The 24224-nt window shown below is 46.1% G+C and overlaps 2 protein-coding genes across 23 annotated transcripts in view; one reads left to right on the top strand and one right to left on the bottom strand.

The window, feature by feature from the left end:
• GAS6 (growth arrest specific 6) overlaps positions 1-24224 on the top strand; it is a 155281-nt gene that overhangs the window by 58372 nt on the left and 72685 nt on the right. For 8 of the 10 annotated variants that reach the window (XR_012159653.1, XR_012159654.1, XR_012159659.1 and 5 more), the window contains 4 exons: positions 1733-1905; positions 3875-4103; positions 16525-16676; positions 18972-20115. Coding sequence is in view for 2 of the 10 variants with exons in the window: in XM_073350599.1 (XP_073206700.1) it covers positions 1733-1905; positions 3875-4103; positions 16525-16676 (554 nt within the window). In the remaining 8 variants the exon portion in view is untranslated. Of the gene's footprint in view, positions 1-1732; positions 1906-3874; positions 4104-16524; positions 17095-18971; positions 20116-24224 lie in introns of those variants that run through there. The other 2 variants (XR_012159655.1, XM_073350587.1) reach the window with 2 other exon arrangements.
• The window catches only part of TMEM255B (transmembrane protein 255B), a 111851-nt gene continuing 107604 nt past the window's right edge, over positions 19978-24224 (bottom strand). For 9 of the 13 annotated variants that reach the window (XM_073350614.1, XM_073350659.1, XM_073350622.1 and 6 more), the window contains one exon: positions 19978-21884. In XM_073350614.1, coding sequence (XP_073206715.1) covers positions 21717-21884 — 168 coding nt within the window. In that variant the 3' untranslated portion in view covers positions 19978-21716. Of the gene's footprint in view, positions 21885-23005; positions 23073-24224 lie in introns of all 13 variants that reach the window. The other 4 variants (XR_012159677.1, XR_012159671.1, XR_012159673.1 and 1 more) reach the window with 2 other exon arrangements.

Below are 24224 nucleotides of genomic sequence, written 5' to 3'. Positions count from 1 at the left end.
ATTACAAGTTCTCCTCTCCCGTTATCTCTTGTGCAGCATTATGTGGATTTTTCTGTTCTGCTAGTATAAATTAGAGAATATCTTACCAGGTGACTGTCATGCTGTTTACAACATAGATGCAAGAACTACCAAATAGAGTCTGGCATCTGAAGTGCAAATGAGACCACATTCTTAACAGAGCTGTATTCTCAGAATTTACATTTTTATATTCATTTATTATAAACAATTATACTTATTTTTTTGTTTAGTAACAGTAAAAGGATGTAAAGACACCATTTATCCTATTTACAGCAGTAATAAATCAGTATTGTCTATGATCTTGTCTAGACAGGCCAGGGACAGGCCACATCTTGAATACTGTGTGCAGATCTGGTTGCCCATCTCAAAAAAGATATATTGGAACTGGAAAAGGTACAAAAAAGGGCAACAAAAATTATTAGGGGTATGGAACAGCTTCCATATGAGGAGAGATTAATAAGACTGGGACTTTCCAGCTTGGAAAAGAGACAACTAAGGGGGGATATGATAGAGGTCTATAAAATCACGACTCTTGTGGAGATAAGGGGGGATATGATAGAGGTCTATAAAATCATGACTCTTGTGGAGAAAGTAAATAAGGAAGTGTTATTTACTCCTTCTCATTAGACAAGAACTAGAGGTCACCAAATGAAATTAATAGGCAGCAGGTTTAAAACAAACAAGAAATATTTTTTTCACACAACGCATAGTCAACATGTGGAATATTTTGCCAGAGGATGTTGTAAAGGCCAAGACTATAACAGGGCTCAAAAAAGAACTAGACAAGTTCATGGAGTATAGGTACATCTATTTCTGAGTTCAGCATGTGACCGTTTATTGCAAGCTAAAAGGGCTTCAGAACCTCTGATTGGCTTGTGGAGGGATAGTGCTCGAAGTGTTCTATTCTGTTTTGTTTTGACACATTTGTGTGAAAGTGTTCAATTCCTCAATCATTTTGTAAAGTTCAAGACTGATACAAAAATTGGATTCCACATCTTGCAACAGCTCTGAGAATGTGATGGATTGATAGCATGTGCGGCGGGTGAACCATGGGCTGGGGGAGGCTAGACCCTGGCTTGGCCTGCCCCTTCTGCCTCAGGTCCTGTCCCTCCTGCCCACCGGCTCCCCAGCCCTAGGCCACTGGAGAGCCTGCAGCCCTGGAGCACCAGGTGGCACGTGCCGCCTCCTCCCCCAACCCTAGAGTGCTGGGCGGCGCAGCTCCAGCACCAGGGCCCCAGCCACCCCAATTCCTGGCCATAGGCTGGCTGCCCTAGCCCCACCCAGCAGGCTTCCCGGAAGAGGAGGTAGTCCACCTGGGGTGGGGCAACTATCAGCAAGCAGGAGGGGGCCTTGGGATGGAACGTGGATGGAGCCACATGAGGCTGTTTGGGGAGGCACATCCTTCCTCAGCCTATGCTACGCGCCGCACATGATTGATAGCCCTTAGCAATTGAATGTCTGTCCTTGATTTAAAAAACCAAAACCCTCAGTCTTGACTTTTGACTTTCTGAAAGGCAGCGGCCCTTTCTGTGGAGTGTAACAAGGCAGAGCTGTTACCATTTTCCTTTCTGATTTTCCGCATTAATGCTTGTGTTTTTTTCTGGGTTAAAGAGATGTGGCAATCTGTCCATATGCTCATCCATCCATAGTTGTCTTCTCTTGTCTGCCACTTGGTCAATCATTTTGTTTTTCTGACATGCATCTCTCTCTGTAGTGCAACCATCTGCTGGAAATGAAGCTGAAAGGAATTGGGAAGTAGAAGTAAACACTGTAATTCGGCCAGCAGCAGACACCGGGGTACTGTTTGCTCTGGTTGGTGAAGAAGCTTCAGTCCCTTTATCATTGTCTCTTATTGACTATCACTCTACAAAGAAACTTAAACAACAGGTACGAGCTTTAATCTTCTACTGGTGTAAAACAAAAAGATCCCTTAATATTTCATCAGAATTTCTAGGGCCATTTTCAAAAAATCTCAAAATTTGTTCCTGCCATTTTGTGTATACATTTACATTCACCAGTTCAGAATTTTATATGCAAATCAGATGTTTGAATGTCATCAGAGTACAGGAATTCTGCTTTTTGTGGAAATCGTTTTAGAAGGAGGGTAAACACTTCTTTGAACATTTGGCCCTTATAAAGGATATTGATTCAGTAGCAAATATCTCCACACTGACAATATGGCTCAACCTCTTGAATTTTAGCCACTTTGTTACACTAGTCTGAATTATACTATAAACTCCTTTGTACGGAAACTTTGTGTTCTATAGTGTAAACGAATAATAACTCCACTGTAGTCAAGGGAGTAACACAGGCCTAACTCCAGAGTGTCTGCAAAGTGCCATGTACGGTATAAACAATATAATTAGTTATATTCATAATATAGGGTTAGATTTTGCTGTCACAGTTCAGAAGTAACTCCACTGAAGTCAGTGAGACTACTTCTCATTTACACTTAGGGCTTGCCCTCAGTACATGGAGATCGATGCTGCTGCAATCGATGCAGCAGATGTCGATTTAGTGGGTGTAGCGAAGACTCGCTAAATCGATGGCAGAGCGCACTCTGGTACTCCAGCTCCCTGGGAAGAATAAAGGAGGTCAACCGGAGAGAGCATCTCCCGTTGACACAGTGCAGTGAAGACACCGGGGTAAGGAGACCTAAGTTGCATCGACTCCAGCTACGTTAGTCACGTAACTGGAGTAGCGTAACTTAGGTCGATTTACTGCGGTAGTGCAGACAAGCCCTTAAGCTGCTCAACACCACTTTGGCAGTGAGGCGACTCATGGGAGGGACACGAAGGGTCAAATGCCCCTCAAGCAGCTGGCCCAGGCGGGGAGAGGAAGGGGCGGGGCCAGAGCCTCCTCCAGTCACGTTGTCTGGGATGCTGCCTGTTGCAGTGCAGCGGCTGTCTGGGAGAGTGCATGGCTGCGGTAGTGGGATAGCTTCTGGGGATAGCGGCCAAACGAGTCTTCCCCCTGCTCTCCCTGGGATGCTCAGAGTTGGCTCCTGTCCCCAGAAGTCAAGCCGGAGCAGGCTGCCACTGCTCCCTGCCCTGGCTCAGCTTTTGGGGACAGAGCCGACTCTAAGCATCTCAGGGAGAGCGGGGGGCTCCGACTCACTCAGCTGCTGTCCTGGAAGCCAAGCCCAGGCGGAATCCCGCTGCTACTGCAGCCAGATGTTCTCCCAGGCAGCTTCTGTGCTACACCGGGTAGCATCCAGGAGTGGCTCTGACGCCTGGCTGCTAGGAACAGCAGCCAAATATGCCAGGGGGAGCCAGCCGTGTGGGAGGACAGAGCTGCTGGTGCCCCCCTCCCCCCCCGTAATGTGGGGTGGGGACAGGGAGAGCACAGGGGCCCCGGACTGGGGGCAGGATGGGGAGGAGTCACCTGGGGAGGTTACGTGTCCTCCCCTTTAGCTGGCGTCCCCCTCCACCCCCAGTATGGGGAGGCACCAGTCATCTATCCTTAAGGCTCCTTTGAACTGCCAGAGTGGTGGTGTTTACAGTGCTGTTGTAGCTGTGTTGGTCCCAGGATATTAGAGAGACAAGGTGCGGGGGTAATATCTTTTGATGGACCAACTTTTGTTGGTGAGAGAGACAGGCTTTTCATCTGCACAGAGTTCTTCAGGTGTGCTGTTAGTGTAAATGAGAATCAGACCCAGACAATGGAGTTACGCAGGGTATAAATCTAGTGTAAGTGAGCTCAGAACCTGACTTTCAGTAATAATAATATCATCCGTTCTTTGCTGGCTCTGAAAAAGCCTTCTAAACAGCTGCAGTTACGAGCATTATGAAATGGGAAATGTGTAAGTTTCAGTTTGTGTCTGTGCCTTCACTTATTGCACTTTTTTGCTTTTCAGTTCATTATCTTGGCCACAGAGAACACGGTTGTGTCCAGATTGGCAATAAACGTTTGTGATGATCAGGAACACTCCGTGGACATCTTCATCAGCAAGGGGCAGTTATCGCTCACTGTGGATGGGACTGCAGGACAGACTGAATTAAGCCATTCCCAGCTACAGGACAGTCTATTTCTCTTGGAGGGCTACCTACAGTCATCTGTGAAGACATACGTGGGAGGACTGCCAGGTGATTATCAAATTCTGCAAAGCAGAATGCAGGTTCTAACAACAAATAATGGTACTGGTGACTGGAAAAGGGATCAAATGTGTTCGTTAGACCCTGGTGTCAAACACTCTATTTCTGCCCAAGTGAGTTTTGTTGTGCATGGGTGGGTGCAAGGAGGGCATTTAGCATTGATATCCTTTAACTTGTTTTTGTTGAATGACTATATCAGCCTTTTCGGAGAGGCGGAAGCAAGAATAGGAATCTTGGTTGGGTTTCTTTTTGGTCAGCAAATGGGGTTACCTGGTCAAAGAAGAGCTATGAGGAGGGTCACTATCCGTCTGGCATAATCTGTGGAGGTTATTACCTCAGATGTGTGGAGCCCTGAATTAGCATCACATTCAACCCATGTACAAGTCTGAGATCAGTATCAGATAAGGACCAAAACACTTGAGGGTGTAGTCCGACCTTTTGAGGTTCTCACTCCCTTTGTCTCCCCAGCCTAGCAGACTGACTTCAGGCTCTATGCAGGCTCTTGGTACCTCTAGCCCTGAGTGGGTGACCCATTCACCTCACCTCTGTTGGAAGTCTTAGGGGCTCATTGCTGTGGTTCTGTAGCTTCTCTGCTGATGTTGCCATCCAGAGAGCACTATGTGTAAGAGCTCATGACATTTCCAGTCAGGGACACCCAGGGGGCACAGCACAGAGGCTGCCACAACTTCTGGCTTTTGCAGCAAAAATAGAGCCTCTGCTGGAGTCACTTCTGTTCTCTGCCTGGAACCTGACAGATTGACCTTCGATTTGAATCAAAGATTTGGCTGTTGGGGGTTGTTTCTCATTCTAGCTGAACTGGTTCACTACTCCCTATTGCTGAGAAATGCGAATGAGGAAGCATATGAAAAGCATGTCTCTCTGCATAATAGTAGTTACTATCTGCAGTACTCACAGCAAGACAAAGTCCTGGTCTTGCTTGTCTAATCCATGTAATATGGGGAAGAGAGGCTGGAGCAGTGCTGGCCTTGTGGTAGGTGCCGCAGCAGTTAAGCCAGCATAGGGCAGGATAGTACAGGGCAGCTGAGGGGTAACATAGCAGGGTGCTTCTTTACTGCTGTTCCTAGAAGGAGTAATGTGAGCTTCCCCATAGCTCATGCTGCATAACAGTATTTATACTAGCAGGCCTGGCTCCTAGGCATGCCAGAAGATGGGAGACCACACCCTCCTGGGACTCTGGTGTGTTGGCAGGTGCAGTAGCCAGTCCCTCAATATAGCACTTAGTGGAGTGCCATAATGTACTGCAATTTTGCCCAGCTGTTGCGCCAGTAGGAGGTAGCCAATGCTCTCTTTCACCACTAGTGCAGCAGAGGGCAGGATTTTCTCCTGAAAATTAGGAAGTGTCTGTCACACACTTAGAATGGAGGTAGCTTTCTCTGCTATAGCGCTTTAGAGTAATTTATTTTTAGGCTGGCCTTTCAGTGCAGTATAAGGTACATTTTCATTAGTCTCTAACTGGAGTAGGTACATATCCTAGAGCTGATTTAAAAAAAAAATGGACGAAAAAAAATCATGAACATTTTGTCATTTCCCACTCAACATTTCCCATTTTTTTCTTTGAAATTTGGAACATGTTGACTTGCTGTATCGAGCTGGCTGAACACAGGGCGCGAAGCAGGGGAATGTTAGGTGTTTTTTTTTCCCAGTCAATGTTTTTATGAACGTTTTCATCGAAAAATCAGCATTTGAAAATTTCTGATTAGCTCTAACATGCATATATTATTCCTAACATCAATAATAGGGCTCTTCTCTTGATCTGTGTACATGGCATCTTTAATTGGTCTCTCTTCCATGGACTGTCTGAGCATTAGCTTGCAGTGCAGAAAGAGCTTTAATCCATGGAAGCTCATCCTTGGTCATGAGAAGTGGAATTTGTTTCCTTGCTTGCAGGGAAACACTATTTACACTGCATAAATCCCACTAACAGAAATATCTCTGAACATCTGTGTCGCTGCAGCTGCATATCTTGCCCCACTGCATCAAGAACACTTTCTATTTATAATTAAGTGGTGTGACAGCTATTTTTCAAATTGTTAAAGGCTGTATCAGCTGGAAACTTCTTCCTGAGTCATCTATTAATCCCTGTATGCCCTGAAGCAGGAGGATTAAATGCTTATTTTGTCTAGTGTAACAGTAGGTCATTATGGCAAAGGATACATTTTGTAGATCTTTTAAAATCTGAGCTGTGGCAACCATTTGTTTTTCATAAATTCCAAGGCCAGAAGGAACCATTGTTAACCTCTAGTCTGACCTCCTGTGTAACACAGGCCATAGAACTTCCCCAAAATAATTCCTAGAGCAGATCTTTTTAAAAAAAATCCAATATTGATTTAAAAATGGTCAGTGATGGAGAATCCACCACAACCCTTGGTAAATTGTCCCAATGGTGAATTACTCTCTCTGTTAAAAAATGTATGCTTTATTGCCAGTCTGAATTTGTCTAGCTTCAACTTCCAGCGTTGGCTCTTGTAAAGTAAATCCAGTTGCACTCTAAATCTACAAGAATTACAGCTAGGTTAGCTGCCTTCTTCCGATGTGATCTGATCTGCTCAGCAAGTTGCTTGTTTCTTTTATTGAGTCCAGAGGTGGAGCCTTAACATTTGGGTTAAAACAGTTTAACAAATGAGAAGATTATAAACATTTAAACATTAGGGATGGGTTAACTAACCTGGACTAAATAAACTGAACCAAATGTTCAACCGGAAGTTTCACTGAACTGAATTTTTTTCATCATTTGTTAGTTGGGGCTGACGCTGGGTTGTTTTCATTTTTTTCCCTGTCCTCCTGTTTCTTTATTTCAGCCAGAAATGGGAAAACCCCAAAACAGCAGTCACTCTTTGTATGTTTTTTAAGGCAAATGAAAAAATATTATTTGGCCTCCATATTAGCAGTATCCCCCATATTAAGTAAAGACCATGATGCAGATATGGAAGAAGCATTATTGGATTGCAAGGGGAAAAGGCAACAATTTATTGATGATCACCATACTTCAATAAAATTGTTTTCTATGGTATATTAAATTCTGCTGAATCCCTGATTACTTCAAATTTTGTACAAACAAATGTTCTTAAACTTTTCATCAGTGTAGAGACTAAACAGTTTATGTGAAGAGACTGAATCTTTGGATTCATAACCAACTTCTGTTTTTTGAGTGCTGTCCATTCCACATTAAGGGGGTGTGTGTGCGCGTGCGTGCGTGCTCGCTACATGCACCGGTGCCGGAAGTTTTTCCCTCAGCAGTATCCATACGGGAGCGGCTCTGGTGCCCTCTGGATTGGCGCCTGCATGGTGTGGTGTAAGGGGCGCTGCCGACTCCCCCCACATTCAGTTCCTTCTTGCTGCCAGTGACGGTGCATGGAACGTTCGCCGCTCTTACAAGCGTTGCTTAGGCTTCTTTTGTACGAACTAGAGTTTTTATAAAGTTAGTTAGCCCTTACCAGTAGTTAGTTTTACTTAGTCGGGGGATGGGGCATGCGCCTATCCCCAGGCTTTAAGCCCTGCCATCGCTGCAAATGGCCCATGCCTGTGAGCGAGCCACATAGTAGCTGTCTCAGGTGCCTTGGTGAAGGGTACATAAGTGAGAAGTGTCGAATCTGCAGGTCCTTTAAACCTAGGACTAAAAGAATGTGAGATCAGACTCAAAGCGCTCCTGATGGAGTTGGCACTCACTCCAGCCCCGGAACAAAGGTCTGACTAGGTTCCCAGCGCCGCAGCATCGGTGCGTAGTGCCCCGCCATTGATGAGCTGGCACCGATCCCTGTCCACGGCCCCAGCCAAGAAGTCCAAGGAGGCCAGTAGGGGATGGTCTCCTACTCCCCGCAAGGGGAAGGACAGGGCTGGGGGTGAGCTAAGACCCGTGCAGGGTGGCTCATCTGCCCCGTCAGGAAGTCAGGCCTCAGCTCATGTCGAGCGATGCAGCCCACCCTGTTCCTTGCCTGGAAGCCCGGACGCAGAGGCAGGCCTTCATCAGCTTCAGGTGCTGTCGATGCCTCATGTGCTCCAGACTGCGCTGGAGGTCCTGATGCTCCCAGCGCTGCTCAACCAGCCCTGGCGGTGTCCAGATCTCAGGGTAAGCCCACCTTGGGACTTTTCTGTCTGCCCTCGCCCTATCATTACCTCTCCCCATAGTGCCACCGTTCACCCGCTTGAAGCCGTCATGCCTTGGAGTTAGGGAGGCAGATGCATCGGAGCCCTCTACAGTTACCGGACTGTGGACACCAGCAGCAGGATTTGAGGTGGGCATTGCCAGTTACCTGGTGCAGACCCACAGAGGCATGCACTCCCCGGCAGGAATGTCAGGACCGGCCCTGTGCATCACCAGAACACCGTTACAGATTCCAGGAACAATCGGAGGACCGGAGCCACAGGCCCCACCAAAGATCCCCGAGACGGGTGTCACCGTATTCGGGGAGATCCCCCTGGCACCTGGACCGCGATACCTCCAAGTCCTGCTCCTCATTTAGGTAGCATTCTCGAAACGCGAGGCGTGGATTGCCAGTCCCCCGTTGCAGATCCACTGAGCGCCGCTGGTCACCGAGGTCCCCATGAAGGCACACGTCCCGCTTAGACCAGTCCTCCTCTAGACGCGACCACGATTATCGCCAGGCACAGAGTCGCTGCTCCAGTGGATCCAGGTCACCAGGTAGCAATCACTCTAGGTATGGCTCCGGTGTGGAGTAAGGCTCCACATCAGCAGGGCAGCCTCCCAGATCCTCAGGGCCCCCTGCATCATCAGTACCGAAGCCGGCCCTGTGGTACCCCTGGAACCTGTGGGGGTTCACCCAGCCCTCCCAGACTGCCTGCTCGGTGTCAGGAGCCTCGAACAGGCCTGTGGCCTCGATGACCCAACTCCCTTTAGTACTTGAGGCCTCAGGGGATAAGACCCCGCAAGTCCATGTGGACCAAGGGGAACAGCCAGCTGGACCACCAATGGGTGCCATGGAACCCGCGGTAATGGCCTCCTCGTCATCACCGGACATGGCTATCATGGAGCCCCCTTACCCGGTTCCCCAGGATGATGCTAAAATGGACCAGGATCTGTTGAAGAGGGTCATGTCCAACCTTGGCCTGCAGGCAGAGGAGTTGGAGGAGCAAGCGGGCTCCCTGTTCAACATCGCCTACTCAACAGCCCCTGCTAGGGTGGCCTTTCCCCTTCATGAAGGGGTATTGAAGATATCCAGTGCTTTGTGGCAAACCCACTCCTCTCTTCCCCCCATTTCCAAGTGGGCAGGGTGTAAGTACTTTGTCCCAACTAAGGGGCACGAATACTTTTACTCCTATCCTTCTCCAAATTCCCTGGTGGTCGAGGCAGTTAACCACAGGGAATGCCAGGGGCAACCCAGAACTACCCCAAAAATAAAGACACCAGGAGACTGGACTTGTTCGGATGGAAAATTTATTCCTCGTCTAGCTTATAGTTGAAGGTGGCCAACCACTGGGTCCTCCTTGGCCCCTACGACTTTAATATGTGGCAGACCGCAGCCAAGTTCAAGAATGCCCTCCCGGAAAGTTCCCATAAAAAATTATAGGCGATCCTCGACGAGGGCACGGTCGCTTCCAGGGCAGCCCTTCAAGTGGCATCTGACACGGCAGACTCCGCTGCCCACACCATAGCGTCCGCCATCTCCATGCGACAAGCATCCTGGCTGCTCCTCTCTGGGTTGTCCGCCGAGGCACAGAAGTTGATTCAGGACCTCCCTTTCAATGGCCAGGCTCTGTATGCGGAGCAGACGGACAACAAATTACATGGGCTGAAGGACCCCCAAACCACCTTAAAAAACCTGGGGCTCTATGTTCCAGGCCCAGCATGTAAGTGGTTCAAACTGCAACTTCCCCAGGGGCCAGGGAGCCAATCCTGGCAGGACCTGCTGCACAAAAAGCCCAAGGGCTACAGGCTGCTCACGAGCCACCAGCCCCCACCCTCTGCCCAGTTGGGCTTGACCCACTCCAAGCAAGTAGCTAAAAAGTCGTTTTGAGGGTACACCTGAGGGCAGCCTACAGTCTGTTTCCTGGATCCGATTTTTTCCCAGTTTTTTGCAACCAACTTTCCTTTTTCCTCCTGGCACCCTCCAATTTATTTCCACCCCCCCACTTCCACTCCCCATCTCTCTTCAGGGACCCTTCTCACAAGAGTCTTCTCGAGCAGGAAGTTCAGGGGCTCTTACAGCTGGGCCTCCTTACTGGAACAAGGGCTTCTATTCCCCGTATTTTCTGATCCCAAAGGCCAAGGGTGATCTGCGTCCCATCCTGGACCTGCAAGGTCTCAACAGATACCTAAAGAAGCTAAAGTTTCACATGGTCTCCCTGGCCTCCATTATCCCCTCCCTGGATCCAGGAAACTGATATGTGACCCTTGACCTGAAAGACGCACTTTCACATAGCAATCTGCCCAGGACACAGATGCTTTCTCCATTTTACAGTTGGTTCAGCCCACTACCAGTTTGCAGTCCTTCTCTTTGGCCTGGCTACAGCACCAAGGGTGTTTACCAAGTGCATGGTGGTAGTCGTGGCCTACCTCAAGCATTGGGGTAACCAGATTTACCAGTGCCTCGACGACTGGCTGGTCAAAGGCAACTCCAAGGCTCAGGTCCAATGCTGTGTCACTGTACTACAAGCCACGTGCCACTCCTTGGGACTACTAGTCAACCACAAAAAGTCCATGTTAGTTCAAGTTCAAAGGATAGAATTCATCGGAGCCGTGCTCGACTCGACCCAGGCAATAGCGTTCTTGCTGTTAGACAGGTTTCAGGCCCTGACGGACCTCATTGCAGAAGTGTCTGTGTTTCCCCTGACAGCGGCCAGGGTGTGCCTGCACCTGTTAGGCCACATGGCAGCTTGCACATACGTCGTCCGCCATCCCAGGCTCCGCATGCGCTCCCTGCAGCAATGGCTGGCTTCAACCTATTCCCAATCCAGGGACCTCCTGGAAAAGATCATAACCATTCCTCTGGTGGGTCTTACCTTGCTGCAATGGTTGGACTGTCACAAGAAGGTCCTGGAAGGAGTCCCGTTCGACAGTTCCGCTCCATCCGTCGAGCTAGTGTCAGAGGCTTCGGACCTCAGTTTGGAGGCGTACCTTGGACATCTCCAGACCCAGAAGATGTGGACCCTGGAGGAGACAACGTTACACATAAATGTCAAGGAGCTCAGAGTGGTCTGGTTGGCCTGCGAGGTCTTCCTGACACACCTGTCTGGCAAAGTGGTGAGAATCCTGACGGACAATACGGCCTCGATGTTGTGCATCAACAGGCAAGGAGGAGTGTGCTTATTGGCTCTCTGCCAAGAGGTTCTCCATCTCTGGGACTTCTGCATCTTCCACGGCATTCATCTGGAAGTTTGTTACCTCCACGGTATCAGGAATGCCCCAGCAGATCACCTCAGCAGGGACTTCTCTCACCACGAGTGGTCACTCCACCTGGAGGTGGCCTGCATGATCTTCCAGAGGTGGGGAACTCCCCAAGTAGATCTGTTTGCCACCAGGCGAAACAGAAAGTGCCATTGGTTTTGCTCCCGGCAGGGCCTGAGCAAGGGCTCCCTCTCCGATGCCTTCCTCCTGTCATGGGCCGAGGGTCTGATGTACGAGTTCCCTCCGATCCCTCTGCTCAGCCAGGTCCTAGTAAAGATCAAGAGGGACAAAGCACAGGTTATCATGATCGCCCCTGTGTGGCCTTGCCAGCACTGGTTTGGCATGCTCATGAACAAGGCGGTTGCCCTTCCCTGGCCCCTTCCCTACCATCCGGACCTGCTGTCACAGGATCACGGTTGGCTCCTACACCCCTACCTTGAGTCTCGGAGGAGGTCCAGCAGGTCCTCCTGGGAAATAGGAAGCCATCCACGAGACTAATTTACCTGGCCAAGTGGATGAGGCCAAGCTGGCTGTCAGAGCACAGCATTTCTACTTCACGTTCTTCAGTGCATTCCATCTTGGACTACTTACTGCAGCTCAGGAACCAGGGTCTGGTGCATTCTTCCATCAGAATGCACCTTGCAGTCATCTCTGCGTTCCACCAGCCGATCCAAGGTCAGATGGTCTTTCCTCACGACATGACTGTCAGGTTCCTGAGGGGCCTCGAGAGGCTTTACCCACAGGTATGGGCCCTGTCCTGCAGTAGGACCTTAACCTGGTCCTCTCCAGGCTCACCAGCACACACAGTCCTGCTCCCTTTCCTACTTGTCCTGGAAGGTCAGTTTCCTGGTGGCAGTGATGTCAGCGAGACGAGTCTCAGAGATTAAGGCCTTGACCTCGGAACCACCTTACACAGTCTTTTATAAGGACAAGGTCCAGCTGCGGCCCTCCTAGCCTTCTTGCTGAAGGTGGTATCTTTCTTCCATGGGTGAGTCTGGATGTATTTCTGCTAGTGTTCTGTCCCAAGCCGCACAAGACTTCTAAGGAGAGGTGTCTGCATGCACTGGACATCTGGAGGACCTTGGCTTTTTACTTGGAGCGTACCAAGCCTTTCGGTAAATTGATCCAGCTCTTCATTGCTACGGCAGATAGGATCAAGGGCCTTCCGGTTTCTTCAGAGAGGATTTCCAACTAGATCACCTCTTGCATAAAGACCTGGATCAACTCTTGCATAAAGAGCTAGCAAGGTCCCACCATTGCCAATCATCAGGGCTCATTCAACTAGAGTGCAGGTGTCTTCAGCGGCCTTCCTGGCATGCGCCCCAATCCGGGACATCTGTAGAGCCGCGACGTGGTCCTTGGTCCACATGTTCACGTCTCTGTACGCCATCACTCAGCAGGCCAGAGGTGATGCTGGGTTCGGCAGAGCTGTGTTACAGTCTGCACAGCCGTGAACTCCTACCTGCCTCCATGGGAACTGCTGGGAGCCATCTAATGTGGAATGGACATGAGCAAGCACTTGAAGAAGAAAAGACAATTACCTGTACTGTAACTGGTGTTCTTCGAGATGTGTTGCTCATGTCCATTCCACAACCTGCCCTCCTGCCCCACTGTCGGAGTTTCTGGCAAGAAGGAACTGAGGGTTGGGGGAGCCGGCAGTGCTCCTTATACCGCACCATGCAAGCGCCACTCCAGATGGCACCAGAGCTGCTCCCCTACGGATACTACTGAGGGGAAAACTTCCAGCACTGGTGCATGTGGCAAGCACACACACCTAATGTGGGATGGACATGAGCAACACATCTTGAAGAACACCAGGTACAGAACTGGTAATGGTCTTTTCTGAGCTTCATCCATCACAATTTATAAAAGATCTATTGTGGAAGTACTAGAAATTCTTTACTAATGAGCTGCATATATAATACTAATGCAATGAAATTAATTCATTTTTATATACCATCTTAGAAGTCCTAGCACCCTTCATGTCACTCAGCTGATCCTGTGCCTACACCGCCCATCGCCCCTTTCCCCCTTACCTTTGTTACCCTAGATCAGGTATTCAATCAGTTTCTCCTGAGGTTAGAGTTTAGTTTAGTTTCCTACGACACACCCCAATGGTGATTTATCCCCCAGCCTAAGAAGCCTGTTGTTTTAAATATGGCAAATGGGGAAAAGCATGAAGTAAAGTTGGTTATGCTAATTTAGCTGGTCACTGTAGAAAATACCCTGTAGCTAGGGCTTGGGGCATTGTTTAAAGAACTAAACAAGATATGTAAAAGTAAACCCATTTCATGACTGACAGGTGGGCACCACATGCTTCTCTATCTGCTCTGAAGCCCAAAAGTCTGTGGACCAAATTTAAAGCTGCCAAATTCAGTAGAGTTATGCCAGTATACACGAACCTTGAATTTGGCCCTGTGTGTCTCCAAGCAGAACATGTTTGGATTTTGTGTAGTCTCCAGGGAAGTAGTGTTAATGTCATAGGAGAATCTTGTAGATCTAATCCTTGCTTTGATGTGGAGATGAGGGGTTTACCCAGATTCCCATGCCATTGTGAGATTAAATCATTCTTGAGCAATTCATCACTTTGTTACACAACCAACTTGATTAGCTAGTGGCCTTTAGGGCATGAAAGAGGACACTTATCTCAGTAAGCTTTCATTTAACAGTTTTATTGCCTTTTAATCTCTGTGTTTAAGGAGGCTAGGTGATAGAATTATAGAAATTAGTAGTAGTAGTAATATCAAAATTTTCTTCTAATCTATTGGCATGTACTAAATTTCTGTCTTTTTTCCGGTTTCAGTATTTATATGGCCACTAGTGAGCATTGAATAAAAGGTTTTCTGTGTGCCCATTTGTCATAAAAATAAAGGGAAGGGTAAACCCCTTTGAAATCCCTCCTGGCCAGGGGAAAGCTCCTCTCACCTGTAAAGGGTTAAGAAGCTAAAGGTAACTTCGCTGGCACCTGACCAAAATGACCAATGAGGAGACAAGATACTTTCAAAAGCTGGGAGGAGGGAGAGAAACAAAGGGTCTGTGTCTGTCTGTAGTCGTCTTGGCCTGGGATAGCCCAGGAATGGAGTCTTAGAACTTTTAGTAGGTAATCTAGCTAGGTATGTGTTAGATTATGATTTCTTTAAATGGCTGAGAAAAGAATTGTGCTGAATAGAATAACTATTTCTGACTGTGTATCTTTTTTGTAACTTAAGGTTTTGCCTAGAGGGGTTCTCTATGTTTTTGAATCTAATTACCCTGTAAGATATCTACCATCCTGATTTTACAGGGGGGATTTCTTTATTTCTATTTACTTCTGTTTTTTATTAAAAGTCTTCTTGTAAAACACTGAATGCTTTTTCATTGTTCTCAGATCCATTACCAAACCTTGTCCAGGAAGTGGGGTGCAAGGTTTTGGGAAGTATTTTGGGGGGAAGGACGCGTCCAAACAGCTCTTCCCCAGTAACCAGTATTAGTTTGGTGGTGGTAGCAGCCAGTCCAAGGATAACGGGTGTAATATTTTGTACCTTGGGGAAGTTTTGACCTAAGCTGGTAAAGATAAGCTTAGGAGGTTTTTCATGCAGGTCCCCACATCTGTATCCTAGAGTTCAGAGTGGGGGAAGAACCTTGACACCATTAAAGCTCTCTTAGGGTGTGATAATCATGTTAATTTAGGAAGCATTATTGTCTTCAGCTCCTTTCCAGAGAATGTTATTAACTTCTTTATATGCAGTGTAAAAAGAAAAGGAGTACTTGTGGCACCTTAGAGACTAACCAATTTATTTGAGCATAAGCTTTTGTGAGCTACAGCTCACTTCATTGGATGCATCCGATGAAGTGAGCTGTAGCTCACGAAAGCTTATGCTCAGATAAATTTGTTAGCCTCTAAGGTGCCACAAGTACTCCTTTTTTTTTTTTGTGAATACAGACTAACACGGCTGCTACTCTGAAATATACAGTATAGTTATAGCACTGTCTGTCCCAGGACATTAAAGAGACAAGGTGGGTGAGATAATATTTTTTTATTGGACCAACTTTTCTGTTGGTGAGAGAGACAAGCTTTTGAGCCCTGCAGAGATCTTCTTCCGGTCTGGGAAAGGTACTTCCAGCATCACAGCTCAGTGCAGGGTGGAACAGATTGTTTAGCATAACTAGACAGCACATTTTAAGGGACCATTCAAGGTAGAGTTGAACTCTGGTTCGCAGATCCCCACAGCTGCCCGCGTGGCTCTTACGCCGACCTGCTCCGGCCGGGGGACGGGGCCTCAGCGCCGCAGCCCAGCCATGCTAAAAGATGCGCAGCTAGGCAGCTGTGAGGCACTGTGGAACTTCCACCTGCCCTGGGTGGTGGGCCCAGGGATGGGGACCTGGGCTGGGGGCTGTTCTCAGGCCTCCTACCCTGGGCAGGTAGAAGGTCTGTGGTGCGGCATCCCCTGCTGCCTGGGCTACAGCTGCTGGCCTGGCAGGGGACCCATGGCGAAAAGTGGAAGGGCCCTAGTCCCCCCATTCCAGTGCCACTGCTGCCAGAATAACAGATGCAAAATCTGCATCTGTTGTTAGAGCAGGGGCTGTGGGTCTGGTACAGGAGTGGGTGGGTGAGGCTTTGTGGCCTGTGGTATGCAGGGGGTCAGACTAAATGATCACAATGATCTCTTCTGGCCTTAAAGTCTGAGTCTAAGTTGAAATGGAAAAGCAATGAGGGTCTAATGTTCAAAATGTGGGACCAGACCCTCAGCTGATGTAAACTGGCATACCTCTATTGAAGTCAGTGGACCTACGCTGATTTACACCAGCTGGGGATCTGGCCTGTGACCTCTTTCTGTGTGTGTAGAAATGGAAGCTTATGTGAGGTCCCTTCAGAAAAAGGCCCTTAACATGAAACAAAGTGTTCTTGCATTCTGCTTACCGTGAGGGTGGAAAGGAAGGGTACAGAATGGGGGAGAGGAAATGGGAATGTATTAGAATTAATCCAAGTACCAGTCATCTAAACTTGGTAGGGATGGTGTTTATTGAAATTTAAGGAAGTTAAAGAAATGTTCTTCTGCTTTTACACAGATGTTCCTGTCACTTCCACTCCAGTCACTGCATTCTACCATGGTTGCATGACTGTGAAGATGAATAATAAGGCACTGGACTTAGATGAGGCTTTTTACAAGCACAGTGACATCACATCACATTCTTGTCCTCCAACTGAGACTGGTCAATAGGTACCACTGCAATGTAAAAGTTTTATATAAAAAACTTTCCATGCTTTTTTTAAGACATAAATTATTCAGACTTCCCGCACTATGTGTATAGTTTCTCTCCAACACTGAAGTTATGTAGGCGCTACTGATCCTCACGAGTCAAATTGATTATTGAAATATTTCTTTGCTTTGAGGTTTAGAGTTTGTAATATATTTGTAAATAGTTCAGAAGACTAAGATTAATCATCCAAAACTGAAGATGATACCTAAAGTGAATGTTAAGACTGTAAAAAGACTGATGGATAGCTGTAATGCAGAAAACCTGGTAATATGTCAGTGTGAACTGGAAGAAAAATAATATTGCTGTATTATTTTTATTACCAATCATTGCTTTCTGATTTACAAAATATGAAAATAAAATATTTACATAAAACTTCTTAACTGCACTGAGATTGTCTCTTGGGGCTATGATTTCAGACTGTGGATGATTTGCAGAGCTGATGACATTTTATTAATATTTCAGTGACTAGTGTGTTCATTGGCCTCTGAAAAACTGTAAGTGGGCTCTAGACTAGCGAGCAAGCTCATTTTTAGGTGGCGGGGGAGATGTGTGGGTGTGGTTTTTAGGATTTGTTTTGTAACATGCTCTCTCCAGAGATGACAGGTTCAGTCACAACCTTTAGAAAAAGCTCTACATCAATGGAGAACTTGAAAGTGTGAGGAAAAATTGGGTCAGCAGGAAACAATTAAAAGGAAAGCCTAGCTCAGGTAGAAGCCAAAGTGTCTTATGTCAGTAATCAGTGAAGCAAGTGATGAAAAATATATCAAGAACAGGGAATATCATGCAGTGATGTAACTTTTGCTACTTAATTTTTAGGCTGGCTCACTCACCATGAGCCTATAGGAGCACTGAGGCTTTGTGATTAAGTGTGAACTACCCAGGCTGAATAGCTGTGTGGCTGAGAATGTGTATGGGCTTATTCACCAGAGTGTTGAGTGCCAAGAGAACAAAGTGTGTGAATTTCCATGCTTACCAGTAAGGGCTCTTCAGGATAGACACGGTAGGCTTTGCCAACACTGTTTGAGGCAGATCAGACTATCTTTCTCACTGCTGCACACTGGCTCTGTGCAAATTTTAGTGTCCGTTTTGCCTACTCACTTTCAGCTATTGCTAGTCTCCAGAGAGGTTACTAGCATGGGGACAGCTCCTGCAAGGTGCTGAGCATCTCTTGAGATGATGTCATCCAGGGGATTTTAGGATGATTAGAATTTCTCCAGAGACACTTGAAAGCATGCAGCACTTGGCCCATATTTTGCATCAAATTAGAGTAACAAATTGAGAGTGATTAATATCTTGTTATGGTTAGAATTCAAACATTTTATGGATAAGGATATCTTGGAGTACAGCTAGAATTTCATGCATAGTGCAAATAACACTGGGTATGCCAGTATTTTGATATGAGATTTTCTTTTTGTTCAAGGAATTTTTTTTTAATAAACTCTAGATTCATTAGGTGACAAATTATTTTACAAATAGAGTCAGAAAAATGACTTCTGGGGCTTGCAAGGGTCAGTATGGCACAGATCCAAGTTTACTAATATTTTTATAGATATTCTGTAGCACTTGTATACAGTGTTTTACCTGGTCAAAGCTAGAGAGAGAGTCAACAGATTAACCTAATAACCTCCAACTTTGCCCACAGTTGTAGTCCAAGTATTCAGATAGAACTTTCCCCAGAAAAGGATGGGCAACCAGATAAAGTATCCCATGGGGAAAAAAATCCTTACTGCTAAATGTGTTTGGAAGAGGGCTATGGCAACTGTACTGTATATAGCCACTAGATAATGCAACATCAAGACTGACTGGTTCTCTGAGCCAGACGGTCAAGGGTGATGCAGCAAGACTGAAGAGGTCAGGTCTGCTGCTTTAGAGTCAGGCATCAAGCCTTTTGTGCTTTAAAGAAGGCCAAATAGCAGAAGTCCATGCACATTCAAAGGGGACCAGATGAAAGTTCTGAAGGATATTTATTCACTAAAAGTAAATGAAAAAGGAGACTTGCTTACAGGAGGAAGGTGAATAGGTCATGTATACCAGTAATAATTTAATTTGTCTTACCTTTTGAGGAATGGGGGGAGGGAAATCCAAATACTCCGGATGCTGCTTCTGTTAGGAGATGATGATGGATCAACTGGTGACATGATTAGGACCTAAGAAAGGTTTTATTCAGGTTTCTCATTTTCAGCCTTACTGGGGAATGCTACAGGTATCGTAGCCTATGGTGATTCTCTATTGTATTGTTTTTCTGGTCATTTCAGGTCTTTTCCTACATCAATATCCCATCCTTGCAACTTGAAGTAGCTCTAAAGAAAACAGCACACGCTTGGAAGACATCTGACACTTCTTACTCATTGGAGGAACAAAACCCAGTTTAAGCACTGTTCTTTTCAAAGAGCACCTGCTAGCAAAACAGTTTCACCTCTAGCATTTGTGTTATTCCTGCAGTACTTCCCAAACAAATAGCTGTGTGGCATATGTGAGTCACAAATCTGTGTAACCTTTGTTAATGCCAATGGTTATATTTATAGTGCCAGAAATATCTTGGATACTGGAAATAAGAATTTTGTGGTATGAGGTGGTGCTTTAATTCCACATTCGATATTATGTGAAAGGGACTGTAACAGCGTACTGTGCTTAAAAAAGTTAATTGAAATAATTGACATACATGGGAAATGCATCATTTTGATGCAAAAATTGCTCCAATTATTTGTGTGTGAAAAGACTTTATACACCTATTTTGTGTGGACAAAACGTTATGATTTACAGTATAAAAATATGGAGAATATAGGAATGTGTATTATTTCTAAACTGATGACATCTGTAATGCTATACAGTGGTGCGCAGACTGGGGGAGAAGGTGATAGGTTGGTTTCTTCCACATACCTTTGTTTTCTAACTGGCAGCAGTGAGAAGTCAGAATAGGAGACATACCTTCCTCCTCAATCAATTATACAGAAAAAGTGAAATCTCCATTTCCCCCCACCCTCCCTTTTGAAGCAGTTCATATAGTTCACTAAACCACTGAAGTTAATGGTGTTGGTCCATTCTAAATCTTAAGGTTCACACCGTGTGTCTTCTATCCTTCTAACCAGCCAAAATTCACATTATACAAAACTGGATATATGTGCAGTTTATTTTGTGACTGAGGAACTGAACTGTTTGTTGTCTTTGTTATACAGTCATGGAAATCCAAGCACTTAGATAAACTAAAATCATTAGCTCATGTGTTTTGAAAGTAACTTACCCTTCTTTCCGCCTTGCTTAAAATTTTTTTTTTTTTTTTTTTTAGCTTGAGTGCCAAAATTCTGCTTGCCTTGCTCCTGCAAGTTATTTCCCTGGGCCTTCTTCAATGGGGTAAAATCTAGCCCTGATCCTTTTAAGAAACCATTCTGAACTGAATAGGTAGGTTTCTCTGGTGCATTTTGAATAACGTTTCATATTTTGTATTGAATTCCTTTTTTTTGTACATCAGTACATCAATAGAAAACTCATTGATGGATGGAAACTTACTACATAATTTTATGATCTTTTGGTGTGACTTCAGCTGTTCAAATGTTCACATCCTGTGAAGGAAAGCAATCTAATATTCTTAATAGATTTTTTTTTAATTGTAACAACTGCTTAAAAGCTTAAGGATAAAATATGTCTCCCTTCCCATTTTGCACTTTGACTGTTGGGGAAACTTTTTTTTTAAGTTTCCAGTGTGGCACTGGATTAATTGCTGCCCAATGAGGTAGGTCCATGGAGCAAACTACATTTCCTGTGCTGTTCCATAGTCCTGGTGTGGCAAAGAACACTGAGGCCCTAGGGGTGCTGCAGGAGGAATCAGCAACTCGGGGTCATGAATTAATATTTTCATCCTTGTTTAAGCACTGTCATCACTGATTATGGCAGCATAGAGCTAAGAATAGTGCTTGCTACTTATCCAGTAGAGGGAGTACAAGATCATGTCTTTCCTTTGGATGCTACCTCCACAGGAGTTACTGTGTGTATATGTATTTTTAAATTCTCTGTAGTGGGAGGTTGGCTAGGAAACCCACCCCCCCAAAAAAGGAATACTCTGAGTATTCACTAATGCATTGCAGCAGCTTCAAAACTACTGGACAAGTCTCTTTTTATATAATAATTTAGGTCAACGTACAGCATTTTAGTTTCCATTTTTACTAGAAAAGGAATCATTTGCCACCATCTCATCTGCCTTTTACAGTATATGGAAAAATACAGAGTTCAATACTGTACTAAGTAGTATATACATGTTAAATATTTAGCTAAAGGTGCAATTTCCAGCTCACTGATATGACATTTTATCATTATTAGCATTAGCTGGACTGGTACACATTTCAAACAATTAAAACAGCCCTGTTCAAATAAAATTTTATATTTGTACCTTACTTTTCAGAATAGGACAATACTAAGTGGCATCTTGACCTCTGAATTTTGCTTCCCCTTTCTTGTGATGTGTACACCAACTTAGGTTCAGTAAAAATATGCAAACACAGCATATTTTATTGTCAATAACTGTCTCACAGTATTTATTGGAACAACATTTTTACCAAAAAGGGGCTATTAACTGAATAGTATAAGGGAAAGAAAATCTGGTTTCTTTCAATCCAGACTACCCACTTGTATCCACCAGACTATAATAGTTCTAAATCACTCTGTACTGGTTTATGAAAATGGAACCAAGTATCCAAAGTGTTTTTTATTTGTTTCTTCTAGTGGAAAAAAAAGTCATCCTGTATTATGCTAAGAGAGAAAATCATGCTCATGTTAGCCAGACAATAATGTCCCAATTGACTACATGCAAACTGTGTGGTGACAGATACCTTCCTCTGGTGACACGGTTTCCAGGATTCCGGTTAGCTCACAGTGAGTTGGGGTTAAAAGTAGAACAATCATAGAACACAAAATGGTTTCCTTAATAGTCTGCTGCCTGTGCAGCTCAGTGTTTCCAAAGATGTCTTTTTTTAAAAAAAAAATCAGTTACAATGTAATTCTATGTTCTAGGGTGCATAGGGTGGAGGCTTTTCTTCTGGCAGGAAGTAAGTTGGTGTGTATAGTGGCGGGGCATTGGGTGGGAGACCATAGTTTGAGCTGGACTGAGATGGAGGCTGAGTATCATCCGATAAAGAAATATCAGTAGATGATGATGCTGGAAAATGGCTTGCAGGCTGTAATTAAACAAAGAAAAAATTCAATCTTCAGTAAGGGATTACAGACATGTTTGCAGATATACTGTGTTACATGTGTATGGTATGTACCATTAAACCTCTCAGGCATCTGTAAGGTGCACATCCCTGTGGTGGTGGTAACACACACATTATCACTGTGACTGTGAGACCGTTGACACTTATCACTTAAGTTAGTCTTCATATAAGTTTTATGCCTGCATTTCACCCTCTATCAAGGCAACTTAATAAAACACTATTTTTGTGAGAGAGGATGCTCTAGTCCCCCTGGTAAGTCAGTATAGCTGAGTGGGCTTTAAGGGCTATGCAGCTGTTTATTTAAAATTCATATTGCTACCTGGAAATGATCCTAGGGCTGTAGGCATTTGAGATCAAGAGAGGGTAATAATAATAATATATATAAGTTAGTCAAAAGTTCAGAGCTCTGTGTATTGTTGCAGTTGTGAGGAGAAACGGGTGGTAGAGTCTGGTATCTTTGATGCACTCTTGTTTGTCTACAAACAATGTACAAAATTCTATTTCCATGAACAGAGGACCAACCAAACACCAGGACAGCATCCTTGTTCTCAATACCAAAACCTCTTTCAGCCAGCAACCTCCCCACCCCCAAAAAAGCGCTCTCTAGACTTTATCCAGGCTTGTGCTCCCAGCTCTGTCTGCATGTCGCTCTTGTGCTTCTTCACTCACCCCCACCCCCCCGCCGCCACCCCACCATGGAATCCTCTGCCCACACACTCCAAATTACTGGGCAGGCTCACATGCCCCTTGTGTCTTAGACAGCCAAACACCTCCACCTTACAGCTATTTTAAATGAGGGGTAGAAGTCATAAGAGTTTAAGTAAGGTTCAACCTGACCCACAATATCTTATTTCAGTATAGGATGCCTATTCTCTGATCCATTTTATGGCCCCTGTGTGTGTGACGTATGACTGACTGGACTGTAATTCTCCAGCTCCTTTAGACTTGGGCTGGAGTGAGGAAAGCAGCCCATCTTCAACAATTAATGCTTCACCCACTTTTTTAAAAACAAAATGGCACATTGACACTATTTTAAATAGGAGTTTTGCCATTGATTTCATCCTTGACCCTCAGATGTTAATCACCTGCCATTCGAAGGGTATCAGCTGAAGTGTTGAGTGCTCAGCTCTGAAGTGCTCAGATTCAAAGACCCTGAAATTTTTCAATTAAAAAAAAAAGAAGCTATTTTCAAGATAAGGGAAATGCAAAATCTGACAAGCAAATGCCACTGTCCCAGCTACTTAACATTTTAAAAAGCATCCATAATTTTCTAGAATAGTGGTATACCGGTAACCATTGCACCTAGGTAAGTTTTTCCTTTGAGCAGCACTATGGATCTCAGATCTGGTATTCTACTCTCTACGTGGGGGTGGGCAAACTAGGGCCTGTGGGCTGGATCCGGCCCACGGGATTGCCCCCTTTAGTGCTGCAGGCCCCGTGCTGCTCTCAGAAGCAGCTGGCACCATGTCCCTGGGGCTGGGGGGGAGGGCTCTGTGTGTCGTCTTTGCCTGCAGGCACAGCTCCCATTGGCCGGGAACAGGGAACCACGGCCAATGGGAGAAGTACCTGGAGGTGTGGGGCCCTGTGGCCCCAGGGGCTGTGCAGGGATGTGGTGCCGGCCACTTCCTGGAGAGGCGCTGCATGGGGCCAGGGCAGGCAGGCACGCTGCCACCCCGGAGCTGCTTTCGGAAAGTGGCACCAGGCCGGAGCCCAAATCCCTCCTCCATCCTGCCCCCCAACTCTCTGCCCTAAGCCCCCTGCCTGTACCTCGCAACCCTCCTGCACCCCTGCTACACCCAGCACCCCAACCCACTTCCCTGAGCTCCCTCATACACCTCCTCTGTCCCAATCCCTTGCCCTGAACCAGTTTCTGCATCCCGTACGCCAACCCCCTGCCCTGCATACAATTTCCCCATCCCTCTGTGGCCCTTGGCCCAAAAAGTTTGCCCGCCTCTGCTGTAGCATTAGCACAGGGGTGGGCAAACTTTTTGGCCTGAGGGCCCCATCAGGAGTTGGAAACTATTGAGGGCCAGATGTAGTGTATTAAACTGCTCCCCAGAGGAATGTGCTACTCATGGCTGCCAGTCCTTGTTCTCTGAGCACCATGGTAAGAGTCTGGATAAGGGGCGGGGGGGGGGGGGGTCGTTGGATAGGTGTGGGAGTCCTAGGAAGCCTGTCAGGGTCGGGGGTGTGGATAGGGGTTGCGGCTGTCAGAGGACAGGGAGCGGGGGGGTTGGATGGGTGGAGATTTCTCAGGGGGCAGGAGCTGGCTGTTGGGAGACACAGCCTTCCCTACCCGAGTGT

This window comes from Lepidochelys kempii, chromosome 1 (assembly GCF_965140265.1).
Source record: "Lepidochelys kempii isolate rLepKem1 chromosome 1, rLepKem1.hap2, whole genome shotgun sequence".
Lineage (NCBI taxonomy): Eukaryota > Metazoa > Chordata > Testudines > Cheloniidae > Lepidochelys > Lepidochelys kempii.
The sequence above is the reverse complement of the archived record's forward strand: the minus strand, read 5'-3'. Positions and strand labels throughout refer to the sequence as shown.